Source organism: Eptatretus burgeri, chromosome 11 (assembly GCF_056783735.1).
Source record: "Eptatretus burgeri isolate ZD-2024b chromosome 11, Ebu_testis_v1, whole genome shotgun sequence".
In the NCBI taxonomy this organism is placed as follows: Eukaryota; Metazoa; Chordata; class Myxini; order Myxiniformes; family Myxinidae; genus Eptatretus; species Eptatretus burgeri.
Window position 1 is genome coordinate 89,523,694 of NC_140971.1, and position 18,940 is coordinate 89,542,633.

Consider the following 18,940-nt stretch of genomic DNA (forward strand, 5'->3'; position numbering starts at 1 on the left):
AACACCTGTGCGCGCCATGGCGAATTGCTCGGTTCTATAATTCCTTCTTCCAGTAATTGCTTGGTCTCTGAAGTGATGAAGTTCATATCAGCAGTGGTATATCGCCGCGATTTGATCGCTATCGGTTTACAGACCGGCGACAAGTTAGCAAACAGCTGGGGGGACGTTACCTCTGCGGTGGTCAAAGCATTTAAAATTAGACGAGGTTTGCTTCCTCCAAAGGGTATTTCGATGCTCGTGTGCTGCTTGAGGACATTATGACCCAGAATTACGTCTGCGCATAAATCACGAAGCACCAGTACCCTTACATCCCGATGCGTGTACCCTTTTACGTCCAATTCAACATTGCAGTACCCTCGTACGCGGGACTGTAGTGATGTGGCGGCCATGCATACCGTACTGTCTGTCGGGTGGATCTTCCATTTCCTGCCCTTCACTAGCGAGCTGTTGACGAAACTTTCAGAGCTACCGGTATCAATCAGAGCCTCAGCCATATGTCCGTTAATTCGTACGTTGATGATAGCCTTGGATAGATTCCCCGGTGAGGCTGCAGTTAGTTTCTTTTGTGAGTAGAGAGCCGCAGAAGTGGGTTTATTTCTACTTTGAGTAGATTTACATACCCTGGCATAATGCCCTTTCTTGTCACAATTCATGCATGTGGCATCTCTGGCGGAGCATTTGTGGCGGAGGTGTCTTTTGTACCCACAAAAGAAGCATTTACCAACCGGAGTAGTTGCTGAGGAGTTTGACGAGGTCTGGGTATCCGACTCCTCGGGTTTTTCTCCATCCCCTGTGTCAGGCTGTGTCTGTGTCTGTGGGGTTCCTTGAGTTTCCACCGTAGCGGCGTTCATTAGCAGCATCGGTGTCCCAAATGACTCAGATTGCTGCTGAGCCGTATCCATCGCTCGAGCCTGATCGACTACCTTTTCAAGAGTGGGTTGCGCTTTCTCCAGTAAGCGTTGCCGTATGTGGGCTGATCTGAGTCCTCGGATAAATGCCTCCCGGGTCGCTTCATTTCGGTGTTCCTCGGCGTTTACGGCCCGGAAGCTGCCGTCTTTTCCCAGCTGTTTCAGAGCTTGCAGGAACTGATCGATTGTCTCCCCGGCTGCTTGCTTGCGTGTGTTGAGAAGATGTCGTATGTATACCTCGTTCTTGGGCTTCACGTAGAGCGCCTGCAGCACGTCAATCGCTGCTTCGTAGGTGTCACACTCCGAGAAGAGCCTGTATACGCCGGGCGAGACATGATTCACAAGGGCGGCCAATTTGTCGGCTCCCTCTTCGATGATGGTCAGATAGTGTGAGAAGGAACAGAACCAATGCGACCATTTCATTTCTGAGTCAGTCGCGTTTGGGTCTGCGTCGAACCTCTCTGGTTTGTAGATCTTGTCCATCGTTGGTTGAGAGAGCCGAGAAAATTAAATGGAATAAATTGGAATGAAAACGAGAGAAGAACCTTCAGAGTGTAGGCTTTATTCCATTTGATTGAAGCCGCTTCTACGGGCACATCAGGGGATACAGGTGCAGCAAGGAGTACATAAGCAGTAAGGTATACACGTGCAACTAATCACCGCAAAATAAATCAGTATAAGCCCGGAGTCCGATATACTCTCAATTCTCACCATTCAACGAGCACCAAGTGAGCCGCCGCCGTAAACGACAATGCCCCTGGGACAATCCCCCCGACCGAGCCGAACCTTAGCTTTATCTATTCCGTGCTCGAGCCGTGCGACATGTGATCACACGTCACGACCTTCAATTCACCACAATCAGTTTGTGGAGAAATCGAGGGGTATTGAAGTGTTCCATTACCAATCAGTTTGCCTTTGCTTGCCAATCCAGCCGTGCGTGAGAAACCGTTTCATAGGAATGCTTGATTAAGTTGCTTAAGCCACTTGGCGAGCGCTATACAAGCTGATTGGTCATGGAACGCACCACAGACAAAACGACAAACGGAGTTTACTTTATAAAAGTTATTATTTCACCCACACAAGGCCAAACGAACGAGCTGTGAAGAAAAATCGCAATCGTAATCCGAAGAACACTACCTCGAACTACTTCATCATGACGACAGATAGTGTACAAATTGGAAACAAAAACGACGATAATTTGACATTATCCAGTGCACCAACCGAATCCATTTACATATTTTGAAGGTGACATCTGGTAATTTCGGTAAATTAATGAGTTTTTATTGAAGATGTCAGCTTTACATGACAATATCATCAAGCAAAAGGAGAAACTCCACAGTTGCAGAAATGAAAAAGCAAAAAAGGGACAAATTCCAACGATTGAACAGAATTTATTATTTTATATTTCACACCATTTATTGATTCGACAAATAATTTGTTTCTTTTTCAACGGATTACCTCAATGTATCGATAAATAAGCTTTGGATGGGTGGGGCAATATATTTTTGTGTTCTCTCTATTGCGTCACACACTTTCCGTTTTGTAACCACGGGAGACAATGAAATGTGGGCGGGACGAAGAGGCGCGTTCCCTTTGTCACCATGGAGACGGTGAAATGTGGGCGGTTCGAAGAGGCGTGTTCCCTTTGTAACCATGGAGACGGTGAAATGTGGGCGGTTCGAAGAGGCGTGTTCCCTTTGTAACCATGGAGACGGTGAAATGTGGGCGGGACGAAGACGTTCATTGGCTCATTTGAGTGGAAGATGCGGAGCTGGGAAACGGCGTTTTTGAACGTTCCGTGTAAAAGTGTTTGTTTTTCATTCAGATGAACATGGAAAGAGAGAAATTATACAAGTTGACGTCTCGTGGTCCTCAGGGACCCAATGTGAGTTTGTGGGTTTTTGTTTAAAAATAAAACATGTTTCTTCACAAGGATCTTCATTGTGGGAAGAGGCCATGAGGCCCGTGAAAACTGTGTAATGTTTTCGAGCTTGATCGTCGTTGTTTGTCCGTTTTATACCCTTTTTAAATGTTGGGCGGAAAGCAAGGAAGGAGCTCGTACCATTAATTGTTCGAGTGTGTTGAATGATTCGGCCGTGGTTTGAACCCTTCCACACTCAGAGTGGACATTTTAAACCACCACAACCACCACCATCATCGAGTGTGGATTCATAGTTATCATTATAACACGTTGTTGTAATTGTATGGTGTAAAGGAATTATTCTGCCCGCTCGCTGGAGTAAAATATCCTGTGGGAATAATTGTTCGGAATGAGAAAAGATTGAACATGACTGAACGTTCATCCTCCGTGCTTCGGTTTTCACACATCATTCCTCATGTGAACATCATCAACTTAACAAAATGAACACCGATGCACAATCCCCATTGTGTATTCCCTGTGGAACACCACGCTTAATGGATACCTACCATCCTTAAGGAGATGGGAAATTTCTGATTAATCGACATCAGTTCCCAAATGTTGGTTTCTTTCACTTGTGTGTTGTTGGGTGGACAAGGAATTCATGTGGAGCTCGTGCTGGTGGTTGTACCCTTGTACTTGCTGTGGCCAATGGTAGACTAAATGTGAGATCGTTGTGTTGTCACGTAAACGAGGCACCACAATGGAGATCGATGATGACGCAACGTTCAAAATGGAGGTGACGGGGAGTCCCTGCTGGCTCTGAGCTCATGCTGCAGGTGAATGTTCTGAACCGATGACACCCTTGTTCTCCCACTATGACGTGGTTCACTGACCTGGGCAATACAATGGGAGCAATGATCTTCCACGAGAAGAATAATCAGATAATTTAAGATCCCAGCTGTGACGGTGTGTGTGTGTGTGTCCCTTCACTCATTGGTTCACGTACTTGGTGTTGCTTTTCATGTTCATGGTTGTTTTCTGTCTCCTTACTGTGTGAATTGGCCATTTATGTCATGAAGATTTAATTTGATCTTCATCCCACCCACCGATTGTTCCTCTTGCTGTGCAGAAAGGTCCAAAGCATTTCCTTCCTTCCATTTTCAACAATCCAATGGTTGTGAATGTGAAGCCGAAGGCATGGCAGACATCTTCCCCTGCTCACATCTCTCAAAAGGTAATTTTTGTTCTATTTTTCTCCTTCACACACGTCAAGGCTCGTGGAATATGGATATGACTTAGTGCTTGTGTTTCTTCATTTTCCTCTTTTATCTTTCGTTTGCTTTTAATATCCTTCTGCTGGGAAATGTTTTTTTTTCACCCCTGTTTGTCTGTGAACAAGTTATCTCAAAAAGTTGTGGACGGATTCGAATGAAATTTGGTGGACAGGTTGGGTGTGTGACAAGGACAAATTGATTAGATTTTGGTGAAGATCCGAATCCAGATCTGGATACGATAATTATGTCATTTTTCAAGTGATTGTTATAATGTTGCTTTTGTCCATTCTCTTAATTCTCCTTCATTGCATCCCTCATGTGATGTCTTTATTTGCATCTCTGACTTCAACATTTTAAACTCCCAGTGTGTGATGCATGTTCATGTTCCATCAATCGTCATTTTTTTCCAACTTCAGTGCCAATTCACCCCACCTACTTATATCAACCTCCTCCTAACACATCACGTGTTTTCCCCTCTCCTTGCCCTTCCCGTCTTGCCCCTCATCCTACCTCTGCTCTTGGCACCTCTTCACTGTCTTCTCCTTCAGTATCAGCTCCTCCTCTTTTGTCCCAAAGTGTGTGGTGTTCTGACATCTGTGGGCTCCATTCCAACCTCACAGATATCTCTCTCAATCAGTACACACATCACCACAAACATGCTCCTTCCTTCTTCTCAGCACACCTCCCCTCTTCCCAAACCCTCAAATCTTGCACTTCTTCCTGTCCACTCCCTTCTTCACCATACCTCTACCAAGTATCATCCTTCCCCTCTCCTCACCTCTCCCATCACCCTTCTGCGCCTTGGCCATGCCTCCCTCTCAAAGCAACCAACACACTCTTCCCCCTCCAAGCTTCCCTCTCACCTTTCTCAAAAACTCCCCTCAAACTTCTCCCTTCACTCTCCCCTCTCAGCCTTCCCCTTCCAATCTTCCCCCTCACTCCCTCTTCCCAAAGTTGCCCCCCACTCACATGTTCTGAACCGATGGCATCCTTGTTCTCCCACAATGAAGTGGTTCACTGACCTGGGCAATACAATGACCTTCCACGAGAAGAATAATCGGATAATTTAAGATCCCAGCTGTGACGGTGTGTGTGTGTGTGTGTCCCTTCACTCATTGGTTCACGTACTTGGTGTTGCTTTTCATGTTCATGGTTGTTTTCTGTCTCCTTACTGTGTGAATTGGCCATTTATGTCATGAAGATTTAATTTGATCTTCATCCCACTCACCTGTGATTCTTGTGTTCCTCTTGCTGTACAGAAATGTCCAAAGCATTTCCTTCCTTCCATTTTCAACAATCCAATGGTTGTGAATGTGAAGCCGAAGGCATGGCAGACATCTTCCCCTGCTCACATCTCTCAAAAGGTCATTTTTGTTCTATTTTTCTCCTTCACACATGTCAAGGATCGTGGAATAAGGAAATGACTTAGTGTTTCTGTTTCTTCATTTTCCTCTTTTATCTTTCGTTTGCTTTAAATTTCCTTCTGCTGGGAAATGTTTTTTTTTCACCCCTGTTTGTCTGTGAACAAGTTATCTCAAAAAGTTGTTGTCGGATTCAAGTGAAATTTGGTGGACAGGTTGGGTGTGTGACAAGGACAAATTGATTTGATTTTGGTGAAGATCTGAATCCAGATCTGGATATGATAATAATTAATTTTTCAAGTGATTGTTATAATGTTGCTTTTGTCCATTCTCTTAATTCTCCTTCATTGCATCCCTCATGTGATGTCTTTATTTGCATCTCTGACTTCAACATTTTAAACTCCCAGTGTGTGATGCATGTTCATGTTCCATCAATCGTCATTTTTTCCAACTTCAGTGCCAATTCACCCCACCTACTTATATCAACCTCCTCCTAACACATCACGTGTTTTCCCCTCTCCTTGCCCTTCCCGTCTTGCCCCTCATCCTACCTCTGCTCTTGGCACCTCTTCACTGTCTTCTCCTTCAGTATCAGCTCCTCCTCTTTTGTTCCAAAGTGTGTGGTGTTCTGACATCTGTGGGCTCCATTCTAACCTCACAGATATCTCTCTCAATCAGTACACACATCACCACAAACATGCTCCTTCCTTATTCTCAGCACACCTCCCCTCTTCCCAAACCCTCAAATCTTGCACTTCTTCCTGTCCACTCCCTTCTTCACCATACCTCTACCAAGTATCATCCTTCCCCTCTCCTCACCTCTCCCATCACCCTTTGCGCCTTGGCCATGCCTCCCTCTCAAAGCAACCAACACACTCTTCCCCCTCCAAGCTTCCCTCTCACCTTTCCCAAAAACTCCCCCTCACACTTCTCCCTTCACTCTCCCCTCTCAGCCTTCCCCTTCCAATCTTCCCCCTCACTCCCTCTTCCCAAAGTTGCCCCCCACTCACATGTTCTGAACCGACGGCATCCTTGTTCTCCCACAATGAAGTGGTTCACTGACCTGGGCAATACAATGACCTTCCATGAGAAAAATAATCGGATAATTTAAGATCCCAGCTGCGACGGTGTGTGTGTGTGTCCCTTCCCTCATTGGTTCACGTACTTGGTGTTGCTTTTCATGTTCATGGTTGTTTTCTGTCTCCTTACTGTGTGAATTGGCCATTTATGTCATGAAGATTTAATTTGATCTTCATCCCACCCACCGATTGTTCCTCTTGCTGTGCAGAAAGGTCCAAAGCATTTCCTTCCTCCTATTGACAATCAGCCGATGGTTGCGAAAGTACATGGGAAGCTGAACGCACGGGATATATATTCCCCTGCTCACCTCACTCAAAAGGTAATTTTCGTTCTATTTTTCTCCTTCACACACGTCAAGGCTCATGGAATAAGGAAATGGCTTGGTGCGTCCGTTTCTTCATTTTCCTTTGCTTTTAATTTCTCTCCTTAACTCTTACTCTTGGCTCAAGGGGGGAGTTCATGGCCATCGCAAAAGTACAAACTCATGCATGATTTTATTGTTGTACATACCAAGACATTTCAAAAAAATTTGGGTGACAAGCCCAAATCTGTATAGATTTTGCTGCAGAGGGCGCTTTTTGAAATGGCAACCAGAAGTATTACTTTTGACCATATCTTGGTCTGTGAGACTCATAGAGACATGATATTGGTGCCTAATCCGATGTTTTCAGGATCAAGGAACTCAATAAGACCAATAACAATTACATTGACTCCTTCGTTTGCGGCAGCCATCTTGAATTTCAAAATGGCCACCATTCAAAATCGCAGTTGTCCATATATCAGTCATCAAAACACATAGACGCTTGATGTTGGTGGTTACACTCATGCATTTAAGCCCAAGGAATCCAATGATAAGAATATAATAATACAGTGGTTCATTTGGGTGAGTTATCATGTAACCTTAAATCTCTGGGAACTGGGTTTGTCCTGGAAAAGAATGCAGACTGTGGTATGCTGAGACACATTAGCACCTTCATGATCCCAGTTGTCAACAGCTGCTGATGTGAATTCTCCAGGATCAAAATGAGCTGGTAGTGCAACATCCTGCGTATTCTGCTGTGCAGTGTAGGTTGCAATGTCATATTGATATCATCGCAGTTCTCCGTAGCTTTGCGCAAGCCCTTGACGATTCAAGATATTGGTGATGATTTTCCCTCCATGCCTGAGACTGTGAGCTGATTCAGCATGCATTACATGCATTGGCATTCTCCTTCTGCCACAATGATGTACATAATACATAGTCTGAAACAGAGCTTGGATCTTCCTGCAACATTGAGCAGAGAGGCAACCATCAGCAGTCTGTTTGGAATCACTGTTATTCTGACCCTCACTATTCTCTGTTTCACATGCATCGTCATCTAACTCTTCATCATCTACATCTTCTGCAGTAGGATCTATTTCCGTCATTACAGCTTCAGCTGCCTTGAGGTATGTCTCGGGGTTGAAATTGTATAAATATCCTAAAAACCAAAGTATCGGTTCTGGCATTCTCATACTGGAGCATGCATGTTTTAGATCTTGAGCTTCACAGAATCTATCATCTTGGTTAAAATCATGACTATCAAGACTTTGCCGTAGCACACTGGCGCAAACCTGTACAGGATCAATGGAGCGAATATGCTATGCCAAGATATCTGCTCGATTACATGGCACACTATAAACCATCAAAGACTTTTGCAACTGGTCAGGATATGTAAAATCAATGCTGCTACCAAAGTGTCTAAAAAAATATATCTTCACATCTCCATTACGAAATTGATGCTCATCCTCCACAAGTCCATTCAATTGGTCTCTGATTATACTTAGTTCATAGCCATTGCCACTTTTCAGTCCCTCTTCTAACTCAGAAACGATATCACTCCATGCACGCTGCTTGGGGTTCAGCCCTGGTATATCGCCACTTGAACGTTGAGCATCCTCAAACTTTTGGATGTATGATGTCATGCACTGTTTGTGATAATACAAGTCAGCTCCAAAAACTGCATGCTCATCCTAGAGGCCACACATTCGACTGTAAATGTCATCCTGGAAGAAGTTTTCTGCTTGTAAAAGTGAAGTAGCACGGTTTGCCTCAGATATACGATATTTTGTGAAGTCCCTTTTGTGTGACTTCTTGTTACAAATGATGCAGTTCATCGAGTAGTTGACACTATATGCATCTGTAGGATTTGGAGGTAAACGTACAGCGGAGTGAGCGCAAGTCGCAACCCCATGTGGAGTGCCAGATTCTTCTGAGGATAGCGATGCTTTCTGTGATTTCCCTCCTTGCTGGATGCGTCTGAGCAGATTCGCATTAATGTACTTCTTGAAACGCTGGTTGGAAACATGATAATAGAAGAAGTCACTCTCGGCTGGCATCAACTTTATGCGTTTTGTTGCGGAATCTTTTCGTATGTCACTTGCTTCCCGTATTTGTTTACACCCATTGGGTGTGCTGATCAGTTTTCCCTGCGTTGGCTCTTGACAAATTACACACTTTGTCTGGTCAAAATCACCAACTCCTGTCCCGGAAAGCCGTACAAATTCCATTGCTGATTGTGGATTAGGGCTTGTATTAGGTCTTGTATTCGTGCTTGTCTTCAGAATTTATATGAAATAAAAGAGAAGTGGATTACAGTGAGTTGATTTGTTAAATGCAGATCTTTAAACGTAATGATTACAGAAAGCAGCAAATCTTCAATTTTGTGATGGACACCAGATACTCCTGGCTCTCGGGGGATTTCGTGGCCATCGCAAAAGTACAAAGTCACCCATGATTTTGGTGATAATAGTTCTGGGCGTCACGTTGGATTTATAGGTTGCCTGAATATACTGAAGAAGATTTTTGCTGGTCTCAGTGAACCACTGTATTTTTATACCACTGTATTAATATACTCTTATAATTGGATTCTTTGGACTTAAATGCATGAGTATGGCCACCAATATCAAGCGTCTATGTGTTTTGATGACTGATATATGGAAAACTGCGATTTTGAATGGCGGCCATTTTGAAATTCAAGATGGCTGCCGCAAACGAAGGAGCCAATGTAATTGTTATTGGTCTTATTGAGTTCCTTGACTCTGAAAACAAAGGTTTAGGCACCAATATCATGTCTCTATGAATCTCACAGACCAAGATATGGTCAAAAGTAATACTTATGGCGGCCATTTCGAAAAGCGCCCTCTGAAGCAAAATCTATACAGATTTGGGCTTGTCATCCAAATTTTTTTGAAAGGTCTTGGTTTGTTCAACAATAAAATCATGGGTGAGTTTGTATTTTTGCGATGGCCACAAACTCCCCCCGAGAGCCTACACTATCTGCCAATGAAGGTTGGCAGAGGTTACGTTTTCACCCCTTGTTTTTCTGTGAACAGGATATCTCAAAAAGTCATTCCCTTGATCTGTGAAACTGTCTGTACCTCCAAACCCTGGGGGACTTCGAAGGGGCTGTTGTGCTCTTTTCTGATTGGCTGTACTTGGGCTTTGTCTACATTGTTTAGCACGTTCTCACTCCTTTCTCAGGAGCAGAAAGCAATTATTTTAATTTCGAACTGTGGGAATAATTATTCTTTCACAGATGAAAAGCTTTTTCTCTTTTATCCTGCTTGTTCAATCATTTCCCACACCCGTCCCTGTTTCATGTGTGGGGCTTGCATTGGTGTGGTTTATTTTTTGAGAATTTAATTGTTGTATTTTCTCCCGTATGTGCACGTGCGTTTTGTATTAAAGATTCTCTTTTGGAGTTCAATCTCTGCACCATTGACCGAGTGTTAAATCCCCTGTGTGCCGTGCAGAAACGACCAATGCAGTTTTTACCACCATTGGTCAATGAGCCGATAGGTGTGAAGCTGGCAGTGAAGCCAACATGGGAGGCAACGTTTTGTCGTGCTGGTTTGGCAGAAACGGTAAACTCCTTTTTATTTATTTGTTTATTTATTTATTCTGTCCCTCTTTCTTTCTCTCTCACTCTCCATCTCTTTCATATCCCTCTATCTATTGATGTATCATATATATATATATATATATATATATATATATATATATATATATATATATATATGCTGGCCATTCATATCTACTGCCCAACTGTGTCTGCGGACATCCTCCTGCAGTTGGCTTGGGTTACTTTTTTATGAGGAGGTTGGTGGCAGGATTTGCATTCCGGCCACTGTAAAACCCTTCATTCTGAATAAAGTACCAAAAGCAAAAATAAATCTGAAAAACAATTCCGTTGGAGTACCTCCTGTATAGCTGCCCTCTGCTGAGGTGTCGTTCACCAGACAGTGGTCTCCTTGGGTTAACCTGAGGCGGTCCCTTCGGGTGGATGCCTGGAATGTGCTTTCCCTCAGAGAGGATGATCACCTGCCTCTGTTATCATCTGAGCTCAAGTGTTTGGACATCGGTATTGCAGCACTCTCTGAGGTTCGGGGGCGGATTGCGTCGAGATCATGGTGTGTGGTTCCACCTACTCTTGGTCTGGTCACTCTGCTGGTGACAATGTCCTCGGAGTTGCTGTAGCTGTGTCCAATAAACTGACTCCAGTGATAATTGAGGTAACACTGGTGAACAAGCGTATCCTAAAAAATCCAACTATTACAGCGCTTCTTCTCTCCATTCTCTGAATTCGCCTTCATTGCATCCATCAAGAATTGTGTGAAATCGCATCTCTGACATAAAACTTTTAAAAACCACAGTTTGCCATGGATGTTCGCTTTCCATCAACCATTCTTTTTTTCCAACTTCAGTGCCAACTCACCCCCCTCACCCCTTACTCTCACTCTCAAAGCAACCATCCCATGCTTCTCCCTCCAAGCCTCCCTCTCACCTCTCTCAAAAATTCCCCCCTCACCTTTCTCCCACCTTTCATCCTCCTCACTCATCCTTCTCAAAGTTGCCCCCCTCTCATCCACCAAGCTGCCTCCCTCCACTGCCCTCTCACCTCCATCTCTTCACGCCACCTCCTCAACTGCCTTCTTCCTTGTCTCTTGTTCCCCCTCTCCCCCAGCACCACAGAGCCTTTTCTCCTCCTCATTCGGCCCCTCCCCTCGCTATTCTGCAATACCCCACACTCTTTCAACAACCCTCCTTACCTCCCCCTCGTCCCTTGTCCTACCCTCCCCTCCCCCTCCACCTCCTGCACCCAAAGCCTCCTCCCCTACCTCTTCATTAAAAGTGTGGACCTCAAATATCCGGGGCCTTCGCTCAAACCTTTCAGATCTTTCCATACAGGTTGCCACTGACAAACCAGACATTATCTGCCTAACAGAAACTTTCCTCTCCCAAGACGTGTCTGACTCCCAAGTATCTCTCCCCGGTTACTCCCTCTTACGGTATGACAGACCTGACCCTCGTCCTGGTGGAGGTGTTGCTCTCTTCATCAAAGACTCTATTCCTCACTCTCCATGCACTGCTCTCACTCCCCCACACCCCCAGGAATACCTCTGGCTTCGGCTTCCCCTCCACTCCCACCTCATGTTTATATGTGTACTGTACAGTCCACCGAACAGTGATGACTCCATCTACACCTCACTATCCGAAAACATGGACCATCTTCTATCTTCTCATCCAAACTCTCTCTTCCTCTTATGTGGTGACTTCAATTGTCATCACGCCAGTTGGCTAGGTGTGGGTACCTCTCTCACCTGCCATGGCACCTCAGCAAAAGCTTTCTGCGACTCATAAGGACTGACTCAATCGGTCAACTTCCCGACCCGGATCTCAACCAATGGTACTCCATCTCTTCTGGATCTGATTTTGACAAATTTCCCTGACAATATCTGCTGCTCTTCCTTCGCTCCAATCGGTTCTTCTGACCACGTCCTTGTCAAAGTGGACATCTCTCTGGCTGTTATCAGAGAACCACCTCACCGCCGTCGAGTCTGGCATTTCACTCAAGCCGACTGGCAGGGTCTCCGAGCAGCCATCAAACTTACAGACTGGTCTCCTGTCACTACTTTCTCAAACATCAACTCATCCTGGGAATTCTTTCAAAGAAACTTGCTCTCCCTCATGCACAGATTTATCCCCTCTCTTGTTCAGTTGGCCTACCCTTCCTCCCGCCCTTGGTTTACTGAAGCTTGTGGCGAGGCAGTTGTCCTGAAACAACTTGCCTTTGCCTCATGGAAAGCAAACCCAACTGAGGGCAATCTCAGTTCTTTCCACAAAGCTCGGAACAAGTGTGTATCTACCCTCAGGAGAGCCAGAAAACAACATCTTTCTCATCTCAAGTCTGAACTCTCAAACCTCTCTCCCTCCTCAAAATCCTGGTGGCGTTTAATCAAATCTGTTTCTGGTGTATGTTCCCCCTCCATCCCCTCCCTTACCTCAAATGGCCGCACTGCTGATACCACACGTGATAAAGCTGAATGTCTAAACTCGGTGTTTGCAGCTAAATCTTGTGTCCGAAACCCATCACTTTCTCTACCCATTTTACCCAGTCGCACCCAACTGTCCCTGGACTCTGTATCCTTTTCTCCTGACAAGGTGAAGAGCTTGCTTTCAAACCTCGAGTCAGATTCTGCAACCGGTCCAGACGGCATCAGCCCACGTGTCCTCAAAGCCTGCTCTTCTGCTCTTGCTCACCCTCTCTCTGTTCTATTCACCCTCGCATTTGCCCAAGGTCATCTGCCATCTGCTTGGAAATCTGCTAACATCACTGCCCTGCATAAAAAGGTGCAAAAACAGATCCCTGTAACTACAGACCAATCAGCCTTCTCCCAATCATCAGCAAGGTTATGGAATCCATCATCGCTTCAGACATGAAATCCTTCCTCTTCTCCAATGGCTTGATTTCCAATCATCAAGTTGGTTTCAGACCAGGTCACTCCACCCTGGATATGCTGCTTCTGCTCTCCCATCAATGCATGGAGGTCCTCAATGCCAGACAGGAAATCCGAGCCGTATCCCTGGACATATCACGTGCTTTTTGACACAGTCTGGCACCCTGCACTACTCACCAAACTCTCTTCCCATGGTATTCAAGGCCATCTCCACTCATGGCTCGCAGACTTCCTCTCCTGTCGCAGTCAACGTGTGGCCCTAAATGGAGTTCTTTCATCCCCTCTTCCTGTGCAGGCTGGAGTTCCTCAAGGTAGCGTTCTGGGCCCTGTTCTTTTTCTGGTTTTCATCAATGATCTCTCCGACTCTCTGGAAAATCCTCTATTTCTCTTTGCCGACAACTCCACCCTCTGCCGTACCATCTGTCATCCCTCAGACCGGCAAGCAGCAGCTTCTTCGCTCACTGCAGATCTGGATAAAATCACAAACTGGTCCAACACGTGGAACATGTCTTTCAATCCAGACAAATCTCACACTCTCACTATGTCTCTTCGAAAGGACCGTTTAGAAAACCCCCCCATCCACTTTCTCAACAATCCTCTGGAAGAAGTCTTTTCTTTCAAGCTTCTGGGTCTCACTATCTGCCATGACCTTTCCTGGGAAAGTCACATTTCCAACCTCGCCTCAAAAGCCAGTCGCCGACTGGGAATCCTCCGTCGTGCAAAGTCCTTCTCGGCCCTCTTGAGCTCCTGACCACTTACAAAGCTTTTGTCCGTAGCCTGATGGAGTACTGCTCTCCCCTCTGGGCTGGTGCTCCTGCCTCCCACCTTTCTCAGCTTCACGCTGTCGAAACCAGGGCATTCAAGATCATCGGCATCTCCCGCAATGAAGCTGAGTCTTTGGGCCTCTCACTCAATCACCGCAGGTTGGTCGGTGGTCTTTCTGTCTTCTACCGACTCCTCTCCAGCCTTGCCCCCCCTGCTCTCTCTGCGATTTGTCCCCACCACATTTCCACAGGGCACTCAAGGTCCGCCAACAACCCCCTTCTGGTAAAACTACCAAAATCACGAATCACTGCTCATCTTCACTCTTTCATTCCTCTTTTTTCCCGCCTTTGGAAAAAACTTCCTCACTCTATTCTTTCCCATTCTTCCCTCCAGGCTTTCAAAACAGCTGTTCACCACCACCTCTTATCTTCCCCCATCCAAATCCTCGATCTTTTCTACCCCCGATAATCCACCCAAGCCCACTTCCTTCAATTCCCCTGCTTTCCTTCCTGAAAGTCCCTGTAATGTCCATCTTCTCTTCGCCATGTTCCCCGTCCCATCCCCATCCCTCTCCCTTCCACAGTTCACCTGATGTGTCTGTTCCCCACTGTTTTGTCCCTTCCACTCCCGCCCCTCTTGTCTCATGCCCCCTTGCTGTGAGTTGTGTGTTAGCTCTCAGACGAGCCTCGACAAGGTATACAAAAAAAAAATTACACCACGTGATTCAGGAGGGTGATGGCTGGTACTGATTGGATTTTGGTCAAAATCGGTCAAAGGTCAAGGTCACGGTGAGGTCAAATATTCGATTTTTGATGGTTTGGTACAGATAACTCGAGAACGGAAGAAGCTACCAATGTCAAATTACACCACGTGATTCAGGACGCTGATGGCTAGTGCTGATTAGATTTTGGTCAAAATCGGTCAAAGGTCAAGATCACAGTGAGGTCAAACATCCAAAAAATTTGAGACGAAGGATTCATCACTCCTTGGGTATGATTTCCCTGATCTCTGTAGAAGCTCCGACTGAGGCGACTGATCTCACCGTGAAGGACACATTCCATGCTGCGCTCGAGTCTCTGGTTGATCAGTGCCCCAGGCAAGATGCTCTAATACTCTTGGGGGAATTCAATGCATCGACCTGAACTAATATGGATGGTTATGAGACGTGTTCGTCCATATGGGTCTGGAACTGTGAACCAGAATAGCACTAAGTTCCATGACTTTGCAAGAAGTCATGGACTAAGGGTGGCTGATTCATGGTTTCAGTGCCCACAGGTTCATCACTGGACTTCTAACGCTGGTGGTGTGGCAAAGGAGATTGACCATGTGCTCGTTGATGGTGACTGGAGGATGATCCAGAAATGCAGGGTCAACCGGAGTGCTCAGTTCCTCAACAATGACCACAGGCATTTGGTGGCAAATCTGAAGTTGCAACTTTAATGTTGGAGAATGGTACAATCCCAGACAAGGCCGGATGTTGAGAGCTCAAGGATGAGGGGAGCTTCTGAGGAGTTTGCGAACTGGTTAAGTGTGGATTTGGGGGTTTGGGTGCTTTATGGGATTCTGAAGAGTTGTGGAGTGCCTTCACGACCACCGTGCTTGATGTAGCCAACGGATGTTTTGGAACTCACCATTGGGCGAAGAAGAATTTTCTCTCTCAAGGGACACTGGATAGCATTGACCAGAGTCGCAAGGTCAGGCTTAATGGCAGAGCTGAGCTTTTCAGGGGGTTGAGGGATAAAACTGTATGTGTGTTGAGGGTGGACAAGGAGGCTGATGTGCGAGGAATCTGTAAGGGGTTGGAGCATCAGCTGTGGTCAAGTGATTCTCGTCCTGCTTGCAGGAGAATTTGCGCATTGCGTTCCTCCAAGCCCGTCCCTCAGTGTACTGTGGTTGGAGTGGAGGGTGGTGGGCTGTTGACAGAGGAGTCCGACGTAAAGGCCCGCTTGGCCGGTTACTTTGAGTGGCTGTACTAGGCTGATCCACCAGCTGTTGATTTGGATGTCAGGGGTGTTGCTATCCCTATTGCTGACCCTACAATCAACTGAGATCCACCTTCGTTTGTGGAAACAGGCTGCAGTGAACCGGTTGAAATGGGGTAAAGCTCCGGGCATCTGTGGCATCATGCTGAACTTCTCATGGCTGGTAGAAATGCTGTACTCATGTCGTTGCATGCATTGCTGTCCTCTGCCTGAAACACAGGCATCATCCTAACTGACTGGAAGAGGGGGCCTTGTTGTCCCTCTCCCGAAAGGGAAGGGTGATCGCCAGGACTGCAACAACTGCCAAGAGGTGATGCTGCTCTCATTACCAGGCAAAATCTTTGCTGGGATAATTCTTGATAGGGTTCGCCACCATCTGCTTGAGCACCAGTGCCTGGAGCTGTCATGCTTTACACCAAAGAGGTCAACGATTGATCGTGTCCTTGCCGTTCGGGACCTTACTGAACACAGACGAGAGTTTCGTCACGGGCTGCTTGCAGCCTCTGTTTATCTCTGCAAAACGTTTGATTCAGTGAATTGGGAGGCCCTCTGGAGGATTCTTGGTCTTCGTGGGGTGCAAATAAAACTGATCAATCTGTTGTCTGAACTGCATTCTGGTGCTGAGTGCTGTGAGATGTGGTGATTCCATCTCTGACTTATTTCCAGTTGTTACTGGTGTTCGTCAGGGGTGTGCTGGCCCCCGCACCTTTCAGCGCTTGGATGGACTGGATTCTGGGGAGAATGTCGTGTCGATCAATCTGCGGTGCATTGTTTGGGAATGTCGAGATCTCTGACCTTGATTTTGCAGATGATGCAGTCATCTTTGCGGAGACTCTGGCTATCCTTTTGGGGTCCTTCCTTGAAGTTCTCAACTTGGTGTTGGAGCTGCTGGGATCATGGGTTTCCTTTGTCAAAACTAGGATCCTCGCTTTCATTGATAAATTGGATGCTGTTGTCTTGTCTGTACCTGTTTGTGGTGAGGATGTTGAGGTTATGGAGAGATTCACTTACCTTGGCAGTGATATTCATGTCACTGCTGGCTGTGAGCCAGAGGTCAAGAGACATCTGGGTTGGGCCTGGGGAGTCATGGATTCACCGGATCATGGGGTGTGGCGCTGCTGGTACCTGTGCAGGACAAAATTCTGAGTCTTCAGGTCATTGGTGCTTCCAATCCTGCTCTATGGATGTGAGACTTGGACTCTGACCAGGGATCTGAGAGGGAGACTGAATTCCTTTGGTACCAGATCTCTTCGGAGAATCCTTGGCTATCGCTGGTCGGACTTTTCATCCAATGAGTGGTTGCTGAGAGAGATTCAAATGAGATTTGTTACTTGCATAGTCTGTGAGCGTCAGTTGCGGCTGTATGGACATGTGGCTCGTTTTCCTGATGCTGATCCTGCTCACTAGGTTCTCTTAGCGAGGGAGCATCGTGAGTGGATGAGGACAGTGGGCTGACCATGTGCCTCGTGGTTGCAGCAGGTTGATCGTCATCTCAAGGAGATGGGGATGGGCCAGGCATCTGCCTGGGGGATGGCCAGACTGAGGCTCTGGAGTGCCAGTGGAAAGTGGACGGAGCGAAGCAATGCTCCGGCACATGATCTCAGAGCTGACTTGTCCTGACCGGAACTTGGTGTTACTTTTCACACAGGGGTTCCGAGAAATGTAACCCCCGCATAAAGGAATGGTTTGGTGTGTGTGTGTGTGTGTGTGTGTGTGTGTGTGTGTGTGTGTGTGTGTGTGTGTGTGTGTGTGTGTGTGTGTGTGTGTGTGTGTGTCTCGAAACACCTTTAAATATATAAGTTGAGACTCATGAAGGAGATAACAATACAGAGGAGAAAGGAAATGGGTGACAAAATCTCACTGATGCATTACATGAGTGTGAAAATAATTCACAGGAAGGAAAAGGAGTGAGCACTGAACCTGTCCACAAAATTTCAATAATGTTAACTGTTCTTCTTCCACTCTTTGCAGCTCTACAAGCCTTCAAAAGGATTCAACCTTGAGGATCCTCACATGTACTTGTTCAAGCCGGAATATAACAAGCTGCATGATAAATCTCTCGAGGACTACATTCAGCATCCACAACGGATGAAATTTTTGAAAAAGGAAGGCTACATAACAAGTGATAACAAGGTGGGATGATATTCCCTACACCAACAGGAATGTGCTTTGACTTCATGTGAATTGCAGTTTACATTTCCAGATTTTTGGATGTGTAATGTTTATCGGCTTTAGATGCGATTGTTCTATTGTGTTGTTCTTATTGTGTGCTTACATTTGATTTACAGTATGTTTATTTTTTGTGCATTTATATTCGGCATCCCGAAGATGCGTTCTTTAATGTGGACTTGTCCCGATAAATTATTATTTCGAAGAGCGATATTCGTGTTTGTTTCACAGCATTTTGCCACGTTGCGTTCGGGCTTCATCGGATAGACTGGGAGAGGAATAAAATAAAGATAATCTTACGAAGTTGCCGACGTGGTTGAGATCATGCTAAATCATGGATCAACAGAACACCGCTCGCTAACAGTTTGTGGTTGGAATACCTCATTGGTCATTCACAGGCTCTATTCCCCCGGCATGGCCGCCTTTTGCCCGACAGTGGTGAAGCTGATTTTGTGTGGGGTTCATAAACGTGACAGTGTAAGGTATTGAAGCCTGCGCCCTGTGGGGAAGTGTCTGCTCCCCACATGTGTGCCTCCCACACATTGTGTTTGAACCTCCACAGGGTTAAATTTGGGATTAGTCCCAGAGAATCCATTTGGAAAACTTTGATCAGACTCCTTCAGTTAATAGTCCATGAAACGTTCACCCTTTTAATCAATCTTCCGTGCTTCTTGCGCAGAATACGCTTTCCAGTCGATGATGTTCTCCCCCTCCTGTATCCTCCAGTTTTCCTCATTGTATTAGTCTGGAGCTCATTTCTTGTTTGGTTTTGGGGGCAGAC

At 46.0% G+C, this 18,940-nt stretch overlaps 1 protein-coding gene and 1 pseudogene across 3 annotated transcripts in view; one reads left to right on the top strand and one right to left on the bottom strand.

Annotated features, from left to right (window-relative positions):
• The first annotated feature begins 5,306 nt into the window (after positions 1-5,306).
• LOC147017592 (uncharacterized) overlaps positions 5,307-18,940 on the top strand; it is a 79,591-nt gene continuing 65,957 nt past the window's right edge. For all 3 annotated transcript variants that reach the window (XM_085847330.1, XM_085847329.1, XM_085847331.1), the window contains exons 1-4: positions 5,307-5,407; positions 6,693-6,803; positions 10,259-10,369; positions 17,962-18,123. In XM_085847330.1, coding sequence (XP_085703456.1) covers positions 5,345-5,407; positions 6,693-6,803; positions 10,259-10,369; positions 17,962-18,123 — 447 coding nt within the window. In that variant the 5' untranslated portion in view covers positions 5,307-5,344. The remainder of the gene's footprint in view (positions 5,408-6,692; positions 6,804-10,258; positions 10,370-17,961; positions 18,124-18,940) is intronic.
• On the bottom strand, positions 7,376-8,608 carry LOC147017593 (uncharacterized; annotated as a pseudogene).